General features: G+C 28.6%; 1 protein-coding gene across 1 annotated transcript in view; it reads right to left on the reverse strand.

The window, feature by feature from the left end:
- Positions 1-16,833, reverse strand: part of egl (Egl_like_exo domain-containing protein) — a 70,946-nt gene extending 54,113 nt beyond the window's left edge. Inside the window, exons 1-2 of the mRNA XM_075313738.1 lie at positions 16,019-16,833; positions 6,236-6,791 (exon numbers count right to left, since the gene is read on the reverse strand). Of these exons, the coding sequence (XP_075169853.1) occupies positions 6,236-6,401 (166 nt within the window). The 5' untranslated portion in view covers positions 6,402-6,791; positions 16,019-16,833. The remainder of the gene's footprint in view (positions 1-6,235; positions 6,792-16,018) is intronic.
- Positions 16,834-18,229: the final 1,396 nt, after the last annotated feature.

The raw sequence follows: 18,229 nt of genomic DNA on the forward strand, positions 1-18,229 counted from the left end.
CAAATATTACTGGTAATTTTACACTCAGTTAAGGTCATAAAGGTTAATGGAGGTACTGTACTTTTTATTATTAAACCCCAAAGTGCAATAGGAAAATGGGAAATTTAAATTTTTGTGGCACCTCATAATAAAATAAAATTTTGACAAAATTTTCGATGAAAATAAAATTTTTATAAAATTTTCTATAGAAATAAAATTTTGACAAAATTTTCTATAGAAATAAAATTTTGAGAAAACTTCCTATAGAAATAAAATTTTGATAAAATTTCCTATAGAAAAAAATTTTTGAGAAAATTTTCTATAGAAATAAAATTTTGAGAAAGTTTTCTATAGAAATAAAATTTTGAGAAAAATTTCTATAGAAATAAAATTTTGACAAAATCTTCTATAGAAATAAAATTTTGAGAAAAATGTCTATAGAAATACAATTTTGCCAAATATTTCTATAGAAATAAAATTGTTAGAAAATTTTCTACAGAAATAAAATTTTGAGAAAATTTTCTATAGAAATAAAATTTTGAGAAAATCGTCTATAGAAATACAATTTTGCCAAATATTTCTATAGAAATAAAATTTTTAGAAAATTTTCTATAGAAATAAAATTTTGAGAAAATTTTCTATAGAAATAAAATTTTGATAAAATCTTCTATAGAAACAAAATTTTGAGAAAATCTTCTATAGAAATAAAATTTTGTATAGAAATAAAATTTTCTATATGAATACAATTTTGACAAAATTTTCTATAGAATTAAATTTTGAAAAATTTTCTATAGGAATAAAATTTTGACAAAATTTTCTATAGAATTAAATTTTGAAAAATTTTCTATAGGAATAAAATTTTGACAAATATTTCTATAGAAATAAAATTTTTAGAAAATTTTCTATAGAAATAAAATTTTGAGAAAATTTTCTATAGAAATACAATTTTGAGAAAATCTTCTATAGAAATAAAATTTTGTATAGAAATAAAATTTTGACAAAATCTTCTATAGAAATAAAATTTTCTATATGAATAAAATTTTGAAAAAATTTTCTATAGAAATAAAATATTAACAAAATTTTCTACAGAAATAAAATTTTGAGAAAATTTTCTATAGAAATAAAATTTTGAGAAAATCTTCTATAGAAATAAAATTTTGTATAGAAATAAAATTTTCTATAGGAATACAATTTTGACAAAATTTTCTATAGAATTAAATTTTGAAAAATTTTCTATAGGAATAAAATTTTGACAAAATTTTCTATAGAAATAAAATGTTGAGAAAATTTTCTATAGAAATACAATTTTGCCAAATATTTCTATAGAAATAAAATTTTTAGAAAATTTTTCTATAGAAATAAAATTTTGAGAAAATTTTCTATAGATATAAAATTTTGAGAAAATCTTCTATAGAAATAAAATTTTGAAAAAATCTTCTATAGAAATAAAATTTTCTATAGGAATAAAATTTTTACAAAATTTTCTATAGAAATAAAATATTAACAAAATTTTCTATAGAAATAAAATTTTCTATAGAAATAAAATATTGAGAAAATTTTCTATAGAAATAAAATTTTGCCAAATATTTCTATAGAAATAAAATTTTCTATATGAATAAAATTTTGACAAAATTTTCTATAGAAATAAAATATTAACAAAATTTTCTACAGAAATAAAATTTTGAGAAAATTTTCTATAGAAATAAAATTTTGATAAAATCTTCTATAGAAATAAAATTTTATATATAAATAAAATATTGACAAAATTTTCTATAGAAATAAAATTTTGCCAACTATTTCTATAGAAATAACATTTTGACAAAATTTTCTATAGAAATAAAATATTGACAAAATTTTCTATAAAATAAAATTTTGCCAAATTTTCTATAGAAATAAAATTTTGAGAACAGTTTCTATAGAAATAAAATTTTGAGAAAATTTTCTATAGAAATAAAATTTTGGGAAAATCTTCTATAGAAATAACATTTTGACAAAATTTTCTATAGAAATAAAATTTTGACAAAATTATCTAAAGAAATAACATTCTGACAAAATTTTCTACAGAAATAAAATTTTGTCAAAATTTTCTATAGAAATAAAATGTTGACAAAATTTTCTATAGAAATAAAATGTTGACAAAATTTTCTATAGAAATAAAATTTAGACAAAATTTTCTATAACAAATTTCAAGCGGATCAGATGAAATTTGTGGATCAGTTCAAATGGAGACTATACCTTAAAGTGGTTCTATAAAGCAACACCATTAGACATATATCAATAGAAACTACTTTTGCCAAGTTTCAAGCCGATTGCTTATTTCGTTCCGAAAATTTGAGTGATTTCAACAGACGGACGGACAACGCTAGATCGACTCAGAATTCGACCATGTCCCAGAGACCAATATTTTGATGCCTCACAAATCGAATGACAATGTTAGAATACCCCTCATCTTATGGGGCATTGAACTAGAATACAAGAGAATAGTTAAAAAGTCATACTCAATGCCTTAAAGAGATTTTGAACTTTAAGTGCTCCGGATTGTTGTAAGAGAGCATTACATTCATAGATATGGATTCATTCACAATAGTATTACAACTACACGCTATTGAGAGTTTGTGGTAAATACAGGAAATATGTACCAACAAAAACATAGCCCAAAGGTCTCATACGGCATGCAACATGTGTGTGAGTATGTGTGTGGTGTATTTCGAGAGAGTTGTAGGTTGATATTTACCAACGCTGGGTTAACAAAAACAATGCACGATTCCGCGCCACCATATCCTCCAGCCAAACTGAAACACACGGAGGAAATTAATGGCATACAAAAACAAAAAAAAACTCTGGATGAATGAATGGATGCATGAATGGGATACCATTTAGTTGGTGGTTTTTGTTAGCCATTGGGATTTTGGGATAGAAATCAATTGTAAACATTACCATACAAACAATAAACACAACATCATCATTCGTTGATGCCATTTAACAATAAAAAAAATCAGACCGTCCGTCCATCAGTCATTCCCCCTTTGCTATGCATGTGGAAACAAACCATCAAAGTGATGCTAATGTTCATGGTATTGTACCATGGTGTATTGTCGCCATTCGGTGGCAATCGACCTCTATATGCTAGTCTAGATCTTACAAGTCTAGGGAAATGTTACATAAAAAGTTTATATTTTTTTTGTTTTGTAAAGAGGAAGGGCGAATGTATGGCGGGGGGCAGCATATGCATCCACTGGGCGGCATTGGAGACGGAACTTTTTTTTTTGTTTTAAATAAGCCACAGCTACAGAAAGGCAATGACATGTTACACCTGCACAATGACAAATATTTCTATGCAATTCAAACGGCATCATCCCAACCCGAGTGAATGAAGGGTATATGAATGCATTGAGGTAGAAAAAACAAATGTATATTAGGGTAGTTCGAAATATAATAATATTAATTAAAACCAAAGATAAAATAAAAGTGTTGACTTGCTTTTTCAAGTGAAATTTTGTCAAAATTTTATTCATAAAGAAAATTTTGTCAAAATTTTATTTCTATAGAAAATTTTGTCAGAATTTTATTGCTGTAGACAATTTTGTTAAAATTTTATTTCTACAGACAATTTTGTCAAAACTTTATTTCTATAGAAAATTTTGCCAAAATTTTATTTCTATAGAAAATTTTATCAAAATTTTATTTCTATAGAAAATTTTGTCAAAATTTTATTTCTATAGAAAATTTTGTCAAAATTTTATTTCTGTAGAAAGTTTTATCAAAATTTCTATAGAAAATTTTGTCATTTTATTTCTATAGAAAATTTTGTCAAAATTTTATTTCTATTGAAAATTTTATCAAAATTTTATTTCTATAGAAAATTTTATCAAAATTTTATTTCTATAGAAAATTTTGCCAAAATTTTATTTCTATAGAAAATTTTGCCAAAATTTTATTTCTATAGAAAAGTTTATCAAAATTTTATTTCTATAGAAAATTTTGTCAGAATTTTATTTCTATAGACAATTTTGTCAACATTTTATTTCTACAGAAAATTTTATTTCTATAAAAAATTTTGTCATAATTTTATTTCTATTGAAATTTTCTCAAAATTTTATTGCTATAGACAATTTTGTCAAAATTTTATTTCCACAGAAAATTTTGTCAAAATTTTATTTCTATAGAAAATTTTCTCAAAATTTTATTTCTATAGAAAATTTTGTCAAAATTTTATTACTACAGAAAATTTTCTCAAAATTTTATTACTACAGAAAATTTTGTCAAAATTTTATTTCTATAGAAAATTTTGTCAAAATTTTATTGCTATAGAAAATTTTATCAAAATTTTATTTCTATAGAAAATTTTCTCAAAATTTTATTTCTATAGAAAATTTTGTCAAATTTTATTTCTATAGAAAATTTTGCCAAAATTTTATTTCTATAGAAAATTTTGTCAAAATTTTATTGCTATTGAAATTTTTTTCAAAATTTTATTTCTATAGAAAATTTTTTCAAAATTTTATTACTATAGAAAATTTTGTCAAAATTTTATTTCTATTGAAATTTTCTCAAAATTTTATTTCTATAGAAAATTTTATCAAAATTTTATTTCTATAGAAAATTTTGTCATTTTATTTCTATACAAAATTTTGTCAAAATTTTATTTCTATCGAAAATTTTGTCAGAATTTTATTGTCTATAGAACATTTTATCAAAATTTTATTTCTATAGAAAATTTTATCAAAATTTTATTTCTACAGAAAATTTAACAAAATTTGACTTCTATAGACAATTTTGTCAAAATTTTATTTCTATAGACAATTTTGTCAAAATGTTATTTCTATAGAAAATTTTGTCAAAATTTTATTTCTATAGACAATTTTGTCAAAATTTTATTTCTATAGAATATTTTTTCAAAATTTTATTTCTATAGAAAATTTTGTCAAAATTTTATTTCTATAGAAAATTTTGTCAAAATTTTATTTCTATAGAAAATTTTGTCAAAATCTTATTTCTATAGAAAATTTTGTCAAAATTTTATTTCTATAGAAAAATTTGTCAAAATTTTATTTCTATAGAAAATTTTGCCAGTTGGCAGATTACAACGCTAGGGTTACCCAATTCCACCAAATAAAAGGCAACCCATGTATATTCTCCAAATATGTTTTGGTCTTACACTAAAATCTCTATTTTATTCCTATATCCACCCTAATGTTTTAGTGTATTATTTTTATATGAATTTCCATATAAATCTCTCTGTCTGTCTCGCCATACATCGTCTAAGAGCGTTAATGATTGTGCATTTCTATGGTATATTGAATTTCATGGATTTCGTGAAATTGAGCTAAAATTTGAGGGAAAATGTGTTAGTGATTGCTGGTGTTGTGCTAAAGACTATGAAAGGAATTTCCGTTACAAGAAAAACGTAATTTTTCATATGATCTTCATATCATAGATCTGTCGATCAACAGATCGTTCACCCCAATATACCAAATATGAAACAATACGATGATGATATCAATGGCATGTTCCTTATATGCCAGAATGATGTTGCTATAAAAAAATTCAAATTCAATTTTTTATGAATTTCTTCTACACTTTGATTTTAGAAAAAAAAAAAATAAAATTTTAGTTCAAAGTGTCAAAAAAACTGAAGTTTTTGATTTTCCCCAATTTTCATCAAATTTATTTTTGAGTTAATTTATTGACCCCCCAAAGCAGATATTTCTTGGTGTAGGATAAATGGTAAAATAAAAATTTTTTTAAGGTGTTGAGAGGACTGGTAATTTTTGGATTTTCACATCTTCATAGATTCTGTGCAGGCTTCTCAACACTTTCGATATTTTTTTCCATGACACCTAGACTCAACAAAAAGTGAAATCCGCAATCTATATTTTCCTTTCTATTGCATTTACTTTTTTGAATGTAACTTCGAGAATTTAATTAATACTATTAAATAACAAAACATTTCATACTATTAATGAAAATGTTCATTGTTTTCTATTGATCTATTGTAACTGTCGCACTAATGGAAAAAGATTCATAATATTAAGGAAATTTATTATTAAAATTCAACCAACAATTTCATAAATAAAGTAAATTTTTTAATTGTTGTAATGAAGTCAATAATGAAACATTTCATATTCTTAATGAACATTTTCATTGTCTCAATGAAAAAAAATCGTTGGCCCAATTTTTAATGAATTTTTCTATGAATGTTTTTGTAATATCGCGCTGATAGTATAAAGTATTTAATAATTTGTATTGAACTTACCCGATTGTGATCCACCGGCAATTTGACGCATTTCCTTGGTGAATTCCTTGTTACCAAATTGACATGATAAATCGTGAACAGTGCGTGGTTCTCCCTTATCAAGTAGACGTTCCAAAAAGAATAGCAACGTCATATTGCGTGCCATTTCATACTCCATGGACTCCATGGTTAATATTTAGTTTTGGCCTTGAGATAGTGTCTGTGTGTATAGGTCTACACGTCTTATTGTGAGTTATAGTAAAGAAAGGGGTGTGAAGAAACCTTGTTTGTTATTGCTTTCGTTCCTTACTAAACCAAATGATTTATTTATAGATGAATAGTAATATTAGTTCGATTTTAGCACAATCCCCATAAAAATTATGAGGATTTTCGGTCTATTTTTTGTCTCTAATGTTATTATTTTGTATTTGATTTTGTTTTTTTTGTTTTGGGTTATTCGTCGTGGTTTATTAAGACAATTTTGGGAAGCTCAATATTTTTTCGATTATAACTTATTTCTAGATTAAGAGGTGGAGAATTTTTATTTAAGGCAGTTGTTTTGATGATTGGTTGTTAGCTGAAAAAAGATAAAAAATATGTATATTAAAACCAAATTAAAATATATATGTTATGATTTAGATGAAATAAAAAAATATTTAAATATGTAAAAAATTTAATAGTAATTTAAAAAAAATTACGATCAAAAAAATTTTCTTGGAAACAAAAATATGAAATTACAAAGAGAAAGAGCGCGTATATTTTATTGTCATTACTCATTATGCTAGAAAGATTTTCGTTAGAGAATTTTAAAAAAGTGGCACAAATAGTGTCATAGTAAATGTTGGCACAAAACATGGCATCAGGGAAAATTACCATTATCTTAAGGAAGACTTTCATTTGAGGTTTTCTAAAAAGTAGCATAAAAAGTATCATTCATGATAAAAAGTGGCACCAGGGAAAATGATCAATATTCTAAGAAAAACATTCAGTTGAGAATATATAAAAAGTTGTACAAAAAGTGTCATAGTAAAGGGTGGCAAAAAGAATTGCACAGGGAAGATTACCATTAACTTAAGAAAGACTTCCGCTTAAGGATAAAAAGTGTTATTCATAATAAAAGGTGGCACCAGGAATAATAGCAATTGGTACACTGACATTAAAAAATATGACACAAATAACATTTTTTTTTGGAAAAAATAAAAGAAGGGAATGATGCCTTCTATAGAATTATGAATAATGAAATACATTTTCAAATTAGACGTAAATTAATCTTAAAACCATTCCAAAATAGTACAGTTTGGCTGAGTAACCTGGTAAACGAACTCTATAAATTTTTCTTCACATACATTTATCCGTAATAGTTATGGGATTTAATATCAAAATCTATAAAAAAAAACTATTACAGTATGAATACACGGAGAAAAATCTTTGAAAACTAACATTTTGGACACTCGATTTACACAATATTAAGTACAAATTTCTTAGAAACAAAGTAATTTTAATTAAAATAAAAAGTTTTTATTCATCGCTCTAAAATTTTTTCATTGTTCACTGAGCCAACATGGTTGAAGTTGAAAATTTTACATGGTCGCCGCAAAAATAGCTCCCATCATATTATTTTGCTCTTTGAATATGATCGTGACAATCATGTGTCTTCTCTGCATGTTCAACGTCCAGAGTGGTAGATGTTTTATCGAAAATATTTTCTAATTTGAACTGATGGAAAACTCCACTATTTAACAAAAATATCATAGACATTTTATCACTTACAAAATCGATTAAGAAATCCACTATTCAACAATTATGTCGCAGTAGATTTGTATGGTTAATATCGATAAAAGAAACCCAAAATTTGATAAAAATATCGTCGTCAGTTTATCAATATTCAACAAACAATGTGGTTGAAATAAAAAACACTTTTAAAAAGAAAGAAATAAAAACTCTTTTAAAAAGAAAAGTTTTTCACGAAAAATCAAAACGGAATATTGATGGTTTCGTCCGCGGCCGTCCACGATTTCATAAACGCCCTTCGCTTTTCTTTTGCATTTTTTCTTTGCACCTCCGTCCGGGGTGCAGCGTGCTAAGGCGACTGTTAACGCGTATGGAGACAATCCAATCTAATTTCGGCAAGTACGTTATGTTTTGCGACAAAAAAAAAAAACAATATTTTCTATGTTACCATGTCATATCTCACCCAAATATGTATCAAGACCGTAATGATAAGTCTTGAAGCATATTTGGGTGACAGTGTTGTCAGTATTTTTCTGGCGCTTCTCCCCAAATTGGGACCCATTTTAATCAATTCAATCACGAAATTAATTGGTCAAATTAATTTTTTAATTGAAATGTCTTCAATGACAGAAATGATAGTATCAATTAAAAAATTAATTGAAAGTCAATTAAAAAATTAATTGTTAGAATTAAACAATTAATTGAAACTATTAATGTTTGTGATTGATTTTTATTTCAATTAAAAAAATTGTTGAATCAATTAAATTTTTAATTGAATATTAAAATTTTATTTTATTTTATAATTAACATTTTAATTGGAAAAATGTTCGTGAAATTTGTTTCTGTGTAGGCTCTGTGATAGAAAATCAGTAACAATTTAAAAATTGAAAAAAATATAAAATTTATTCTTATACCAGCTAACGAGCTGCAATAAAATCAAAATTTCGAAAGCCAACTCCTGGGAGTTCGGTCACCATGTATTTATGGACGAAAATTTATTTCTGAATACTTAAGTAATAAAATTGGGGGTAGGAGGTGAACCATCTTCATCATTTATATATTTATGGAATATATAGTCCAAATCAGTGATCAATTCTCATGAGAGGGCAACATTTAGGCCCGAGTCTTCACGAAATGGCTTCGCAAATTGTCTTAAACTAGCCGAGTAAAATTATAAATTAGCACTTGGGCTCCCAAAATAAAATTCTGTGTCCGTTTCTAGTCCAAATGCTTCATTTGCACGCTTTTGTAACTTGTTATACCCTTCACCACTACTGTGTACAGGGTATAATAAGTTTGTGCATTTGTATGTAACGCAAAGAAGGAGTAATCATAGACCAACCTTTTAGTATACGGATCGGCTTAGAATTAAATTCTGAGTCGATTTAGCGATGTCCGTCTGTCTGTTGATGTATTTTTATGTGCAAAGTACAGCTCGCAGTTTTAGTCCGATTGTCCTAAAATTTGGTATAGGGTCCTGTTTCGGCTCAAAGACGATCCCTATTGATTTTCGGTTCAGATTTAGATATAGCTGTCATATATATTTTTCACCGATCTGGTCATAATTGGCGTGTATATCAACCGATCTTCCTCAAATTCCGTACATCCGAATATTTTATGAGTCTCGAAAAACTTGCAAAATATCAGCCAAATCGGTTCAGCTTTCGCCTGATTTACACTCATTTGCCCACAGAGGCCAATTTTTTGCTCCGATTTAGTTGAAATTTTGCATAGGGAGTAGAATTAGAATTGTAATTATGTGTGCTAAATTTGGTTGAAATCGGTTCAGATTTGGATATATCTCCCATATATAGCTTTCGCCCGATTTACACTCATATGACCACAGAGGCCAATTTTTAACTCAATTTAGTTGAAATTTTGCACAGGGAGTAGAATTAGCATTGTAGCTATGCGTGCCAAATTTGGTTGACATCGGTTCAGATTTAGATATAGCTCCCATATATATGTTTTTCTGATTTCGACAAAAATGGTCAAAATACCAACATTTGCCTTGTTAAATCGCCACTGCTTAGTCGAAAAGTTGTAAAAATGACTCTAATTTTCCTAAACTTCTAATACATATGTATCGAGCGATAAATCATAAATAAACTTTTGCGAAGTTTCCTTAAAATTGCTTCAGATTTAAATGTTTCCCATATTTTTTTTACTAAAATTGTGTTCCAACCTAGTGCATTAGCCAACTTAAATTTTGAGTCTATAGATTTTCTAAAAGTCTATCAAATTCCGTCCAAATCAAGTGATATTTAAATGTATGTATTTGGGACAAACCTTTATATACAGCACCCAACACATTTGACGGATGTGATATGGTATCGAAAATTTAGATCTACAAAGTGGTGCAGGGTATAATATAGTCGGCCCCGCCCGACTTTAAACTTCCCTTACTTGTTTAATAATGTAGAAATAAACAAAATTTCTTGAAAATCATTAGTGCAATCTGATTTATTATACTGAACGGATTTCGAAAAAATCCCCCAAAATCCCCAAATTTATGGAAATTCCCCACCAAATCCCCAACTCAAAATGTTCGTCCCCATCCAAGAAGAAATAGTGAAAAAATGTGTCTTCTCCCAGAGAAAGAATGGGCTTTGGGAGAAGGCACATTTTTTTCACTAAATACCCTATCTAGTCCAAAAGTGATCACAAAATCTGTGCTTCTGATGCCGATTAAATAAATGAGACCAAATCATGTCTAAAAATGTAAATTTATCCATTCAATAGCAAACCAATGTTAATGTGACCGGTCGCGTTCAGTACTTTTCAAACCAGAATAGGGACTTATACCGGTACTTGGGTTGATTCATTTCCTATTCTAAAATAAATAGGACTACAATATGGGGTCTTCATTTTCAAAGATTAAGATTGTAGATCCCTCAATTTCCTCCGATGTTTATATACTAGTCGAATTCATTTCACAAGACAAGCATGCATGCAACACTTGTAAAGATGTCATGTGTTCGAAGCATTACTCATGCATATATGGCCACTTTGTGATGTAGAAGCTCTACGTCCGCTTAATTCTTTGTTTGGGGGCCAGTTGCTGTGATCAGGACGTTTGTCAACTATGGGTCTTTAATTATGTATTCCCGTTTTATATACATACATATGCGTGCGGACAGACAATTTATATTTTGAACTCCGTTGCAAAGATAAACTAACAACAGTCAAGGTATTCTTCTATGATTTCTAGGCACGTTTCTAGCTTTCTTTGGAGTTATCTTCATGCGGTTTGTTTATCGTTAATAATTCACGTTACTTTTACCGTAATGAAAAACCAAGAGTTAATGGAATGACATTTTTTAGTGTGTGTGTGAGTTTGTGTGCGTGTGTTTTAACAAAATTTTCTGTTATTTTACTTGATAATATTTTAAAGACATTGCACTTTTTCTTTCCCACACAAACACAAAACTCACGGTTTACCTTGAGTAAACAGAATTTCAAACATAAAATAACCGTTGCACGAAATTGAAGAAACGTGATTAAATTCCATTAACGTGTGGCCCGGTGTATCTCTCGTTCGCTTGCTTTTATTATCCTTGTTAAGGAAGCGGAAGTTGAAATAGGACTGAATGCAAAACTAAAAACCAAAACATTCCTTTACTTGTTTATCATCAAAGCTGTAAAAAGCCAGTTGTGGATAGAACAAGAGTTTGTTTATGATTCGGCGCAAAAATAATCAGCTGTTAGTTATTGCTATGGCTCATTCTCTCTCTCTCTCTCTCTCTCTTCGCCTTTGTACAAAATTAATGAATTTCTCCCGCTCTCATTTTTTCGCCTCTTAAAGAATGTGTCACAGATTTCGGCAAATAACGGTAATTCTTTTTAAAAGTAACCGCAAAAAATGATGGCTAAATATTAGGAAAAAATCTGCTTAGGTATTTAAATAAGAGTTTTGTTTCATTTTGTTTTATTTTAAAGTTGCTACTAAAATTTCAAAGAAAGAAGCAAAATATAAAAACAAGAATAAGAGGCTCATTTACCAGTAGGCTCAACCTCTTAAGATAATCTCTTGAATGACCAAAATATCAGTCATAACAATTCATTAAAAAAACAACGGATTTTTCCTTGTGTACTATCGACATTTTCGACTCATCATCCTTGTACATTTCTGACATCAGCGACTAACATATGCTTGCATGCGTAAAAACAAATCAAACGTAACAAATATAAGTGGGAGCTAATTCCAAACACCTGCGACTTTTGTGAAAAGCACCTTCAAATAGGTGCTATTTATAGCCCAACATAGACACGACTATGTCAAATACTGAACTATTTAGTCATATCTACGAGTATAGCCCTCTCACCCATTGACCACCAGAGGCTCTTCCTGTGGTATAAAGTTTGCCAGTACGCTAGATTTTTTTTTTATTCAAAAATATGTGAAAGTTTTCAAAAGTTTCATTCATAGTTTTGCACATTTTGCCATAACACAACACACCTCAAAACCACTTGCACAAGCAATCAAAGAAAAACAAAAAAGAAAACAACAAATGTTAAAAAATTTGCAAGAAAATATAAAACCAGTGAGTGGCGTCCTCCACCACCAAATGCCCGCGTGTCTATTGAATAAATTAAAACGTGAGCGAGTTCTTCGATTACAAGGCAAAATAGTTGAGTGCCAAAGAAAATCAAGCAAAATGGGCAAAGATAAAAAAGTATTTTATATGTGATATTCTCTTTTGGTCGAGATATTCTTTTTTTTCTTAGTTTATGGATTTTTCGTTTGTTTTGAAGTTTTGCGTGTGAATTTTGCCGCCATAGATTTGAAGGCCGATATTAGTAACTCATGGAGCCCGGTGTAATAGTGTGCGAAATCCAAGAGTTGTGAAAAAAATGTGGTCAATTGATTTGCAGAAATACTATAAGAAAATACAAAATGGTTACCAATCTATAAACTAAATTCGCCTACTTTTGAATCCGTATTGTTTAGTTGTCCAACATAACTCTCTGTCTCTCTCTCTCTACCTGTCTCTAAATTAAAGTTTGAAGTAAGCTTGAAGTTTCTATAAAGGAAATTTGATTTTCATCCGATCGCCGAGATCCTATTATTACTTTGTATAAATATAGGAAAAATACAGAATGATAAATAATCCATAAACTAATTTATCCAACCTGTGCATCCATATCGTTTAGTTGTTCAGAATAACTCTCTCTATGTCGAAGCTTGGATTATGTTTGAAGTTTTTTTTTAAGGAAATTTTTTTAATCTCATCAGAGAGAGCCAATTAGTACTCTTACCATTATCCAAAAAAACTAATATTTTTTATTCCAACCCTACTTTTCTCTCGCTCTCTCTCTCTCTCTCTCTCTATCTATGATATTTACCTAATCGACATTTGTCCACCTTACAATGATATTAGAGAAATTCTGGGGTATTTCTCATTGGATATTCATGGTAAATATCTGTGTATATAAAAATACAAATTTTACCCAATGATGTTGTGATTGATTTAGTTTTATGTTTGAGATATAGATGGAGCTGAATGACCTCTAACTAGAAATAATAGGAAATATTGTAAGGCGGCTCTAATTCCAATATTGCTGTAATCCATGGTAATTTTAAAATTCAGAAGGAATGCAAATATGGCCTCTAATATCAATTTTGTTTTATGACAATCTATAATTGTTAAAAGTATTTCTAAAACAAATGCAAATGCCGCTATATTCAAAATTTCACACAAAAACTGTTGTATATTGTATCATTTTCTTTTAAATTAAATCCATGTTCTTTTCATATGCCAAAAGAATAACGACCTCCACAGATATGACGACTTTGTACAAGAAAATATTACTCATCCACTTATGATCGACAGTGATGACACACAACAGAGAAATTTTGATAGAATCTAAACAATAAATATTGTAAACAATAGTGTGCTATAGCAAAATTTACTTTTATAATTGGAAACAATTCTTTTTAATTGGGTAAGACAAACAATTGAAAAATACATATGTACATAATTATATAACTTTTATTCAGGCCTGATACAATCATAATTTTAGATTTTAAAAGTAAAATGAAAAATGTTGAGGTAACTATAGTATTCTTGTTTTATTGCACTCATAAGAGCGTTACACCCAAATAATTATCTTCGTAAAAAGAACGAAATGCGTAATTATTTTACAATCAAAGAAACTTTACATTGAAAGTACAAGATTTTATTTATGAAAATCGTTCGTGTTTTTATTGAATTTTTAGGAGAAATATAATAGTTAATGAAGAATGTTTATAAATATAACGAAAAGAATTATTTCCCTTCTTTCACGGAAACTAATAATTAATTTAAAAGAATATAAACTTTTTTGATTTTTTTTTTATTTTTTGAATCATTCCTCTTCGTGATATAATAAATTTTGCAATAAAAAATATACTATTATTCTGTTCTCCAGATTTATTTTTGATTTAAACGGAAAAAGTCGAACTTAGTACCCACCCAAAATCATAGAAACATTCTATAAAATTTAACGACAATACGAAAATCATTGTTTTCATGGTTAATTTTTTGAATGAATTAATTTGGAAAGATTAAATGATACACGCCTTAATTTGACAAAATTCGATAAAATACTTTGTATTTATCGCCATATATAAAGCATTTATTTTTCCCTTTTAATTTGTTGTTTTTGGGGAAACGCTCAACATAGGACCCACCATTATACAGGAAATCTATATAGTAAAGCCTCATTCTCCCGTTTTCTATTTTTGTCTTTGGGAAACTGTCAAAAATTTGATGAGTTGATCATATCAACGCATATTCTAAGATTCTAAAGAAACTCGAGAGAGAGAAAATGTAAACAAACTTTTACAAAAAGAAATTCAACGGCAACAACAAAAAGCATGTCATGCACAACAAACACACACACACACTCACACAAAACAAACGAACTCTGCCCCAATAGCAATACACTTATCCAAACCCATATAATAGAGAGCTAAACATAAAATGCATGGTAAAAAGAATTGCCACAAAAACTAAGGTGTGCTCCAATAACACAACAAATACAATACATATCATGTGTGAGAGGGGGTTTTGTGTGTTGGAGACCGCCAATAAAATCGACTGTGTGCCAGGCAGCAGCTAGTAATCATATTCGGTTAACAACAAATATGAAGAAGAAGAAGAAGAAGACAAACACTGTCGCCGCTCATTATAAACATGAAAAACCTGACACGACAATCGCAACGTACGAACCCAGAGGGGCCAAGAATGCAAGAACTAGAATGGTGGGGCAAACAAACATGTGATAAAGAATACTATTGCGGTGAGTTCATTTTGCTACGAACAAAAAAAATTATAATAACAATATGCAAAAAAGTAGGAAATAGATAAGAAGATAAAATTATCGCAAATAAAATAGGTTAAGATAATTAAAGTGGCAAAAAAAAACATTCACTGAGATGGAGAAAATTGAAAGCGGCAACTAAGTGTTTTACTCATTTAATACGTTGACTGCTTACTCAGTCGACTAGTCTAGCTGAGTGCTAATTAGAGATTTGCAATGGGGCATTGTGGATATTCAAAACTATGCCTAGGGAAAAATATTTCGGAAAAGATAATTTATATTTGTGGAATAAAGCGTTTAATTTTAATTTATTCAGAAGTAAATTTTACACCAAGACTATTGCATATATGAAAATTAACCCTTTATCCACAATATGTATAAAAATGCGCAACTATCAGCTGGTTAAATATGAAGATGGAAAATAAGTTCAATTCTATATTTTTATGCATAAAATTCTCAATTGGTAACACGCGTTTTCTGTGCAATAATTTTGTTACTTTATTGCTTTTTATTTAATCTTATTGGAAAAAATAGCTAATGGGAAACGAAAATTCAAATTGGCAACACTAGCGAGATTTGTGCCGACAGGAAGTTTTGGATAGAAATAGAATTAAAAATAAAACTAAGATGAATTGAATTAAACAAGTCTCTTTTATTCTATCATTTTATTGTGCCATTTTACCTATCCCCAAAATTTTGTCGATATAAATCTCAACGGACATCCCTAAAACCTACATACTAACTCACATATTAAAGTTTGTTCGTTACCTTGTTTTTCATTCGTCGTTGATGGTGAGAGCGCGCTCTGTGGCCCGATTGAAGAACCGAAAAGAATGAATAGCAGTAGACTTGGAACTTTTTCTGATATTTCTTTTTGTCGTTTTTATTTTATGTAATATAAGAGCACTTAAGGTGATTTTTTTTATCAAAATATATTTATATATTTCTGCTTGTTCTATTTTTTTTTGAGATTTAAATTGGTGAAATAAAAACACGATACAGATCCTCGTGAGGGGGATTTGCAGAAACACTCGCACTCACACTTTCACAAATTTAAGATGATGATCATCGTTAGCAGAAATTTTTTAACTTTGTCATTCCAATAACAATTTCACTTGGCTTATTTTTTAAATTATTCATAAGGTAGCACTGATGGTGATTTTTGCGATTTTTTTCTTAAATTCGAATGCAAAGCAATACAAATAAAACAACAATTACGTCGTTTTTAGCTGCTGTTTAGTTGCTTACTAATAGAAAGGTATTTTCTATCTGACTGCACACACTCACACAAAAATGAAACGACGAATGTAAGAAATCATAATAATTTAAGCAAAAAAAAATTTGCATTGGAATCGATAGGAATTTTGAGACAAGTTAATTTTATTGGTTTTTTGCAGCAGTTATTAATATTTTTGAATAATAACACAATAATGTTATTGGGTGAGTAGTGGATACTCGTTTGATTGATTGATTTAGTTTATTTATTTGTAGCAAGGCACAATAATCCAAGAGAGAACAGCAATAGAAAACAGCCACGAAACGAACCTTCGGCACTGTAGTCAAACAACGGCAGCACTACAACAACAACTAAAATGAAACGTCGCCCAACAACTGTTGGTTAGCAGCGAATTCAGAGTGACATTGCAGAGATGTCTATCATGTGTTGGAATGTTATACCAAATAGGATTTATCGTTCAATTTTGCTTTATTTATAGAAAAATATTCCAATTAGAAAAATTGCGGGTAAAATTATAATATGTAGAAAACGTGCATAAGGAATTTTCATAAATAAATAAATAAAACAAAGTGGAAGGTTAGGCCCGGAATGTATAAATAAATATTCTATTACCCAAACAATCCCTGCCAGCATTTCAAAGTTGCATTTCATCCTCATCGCTACCACAGACTCGTAAGTGACACTGCAACAATCTCCAACTGTGATGGGGAAAGCGTATGAAAAAGTATGAAATGTACATGAAAGTATTTTGCCATTACTATTGTTACAAGAGCCATTTTATATTTTGTGAAACACCAAGCGCCACTAGCTTCTCAAAATTTCTTTAAATAAAATCGATAATGAAGTGCTGAAAACATAGTTATTTCGCTTAATGCGCTTTACAGACTATCAGTTATTCCGGACGACAGTACTCGTGTCGAACATATCCCATATATTGTGCACATTATAAGTTAGGTCCGAAGGCATAATCGATACTGCTGCATGTTTATGGGATCGATAACACATTTACCGATTATTTCGTCATCGCCGACATGTCGTACCGATCCGACACACTGTAAGATTCTTTACAAACACCGACATTCCGTCCGGAATAACTGATAGTCTGTAAAGCGCATAAAATTGTAAAAGGTATAATGGTGAACAATTTTTGACTTTCCAAATGAAATAAAGTGATTGTTTTTCAGATATTTTACAGACACGCTGCCTCCATCGACAATAAAAACACTGGATATAGACGCTGTAACATGTAACTTGCCACTTGTAAATCAACATCATTTTATTATTAAAGGCCGGTATGCACCTCTAGCGAAATTTTCGGTAGCAAAAATTTATTTAAGTCTACAACAAAAAAAACAGGGCTGTGTACACAAATTTTAAACCAGCTAATCGCTTTTAAAAATTGTTAATATATGTTCCAAATATTCCTCAAATAAATTGTTTATTATTTACAGACCTTTTAAAACTTTTACGCACACAATGATTGTAATAAATTACATTTTTGCTGCCAAAATATGCTATTGACAACCCTGTTATTTTCATTTGAGGTGCGTACCAGCTTACGAAATTGAACGCTACCGAAAATTTCGTTAGCATAAATAGCAATGCATTTCTTATGGGAATGAAATTTTTCGCTAGAGGTGCATACCGGCCTTAATGAAAAAATTATGTTAAATGTGTTGTGATAGTGGTATAAATGTTATATTTATAAGAATTTATAAATGTATAATCAAATTAATAAACAT

Source organism: Haematobia irritans, chromosome 5 (assembly GCF_050003625.1).
Source record: "Haematobia irritans isolate KBUSLIRL chromosome 5, ASM5000362v1, whole genome shotgun sequence".
NCBI classification, from domain to species: domain Eukaryota; kingdom Metazoa; phylum Arthropoda; class Insecta; order Diptera; family Muscidae; genus Haematobia; species Haematobia irritans.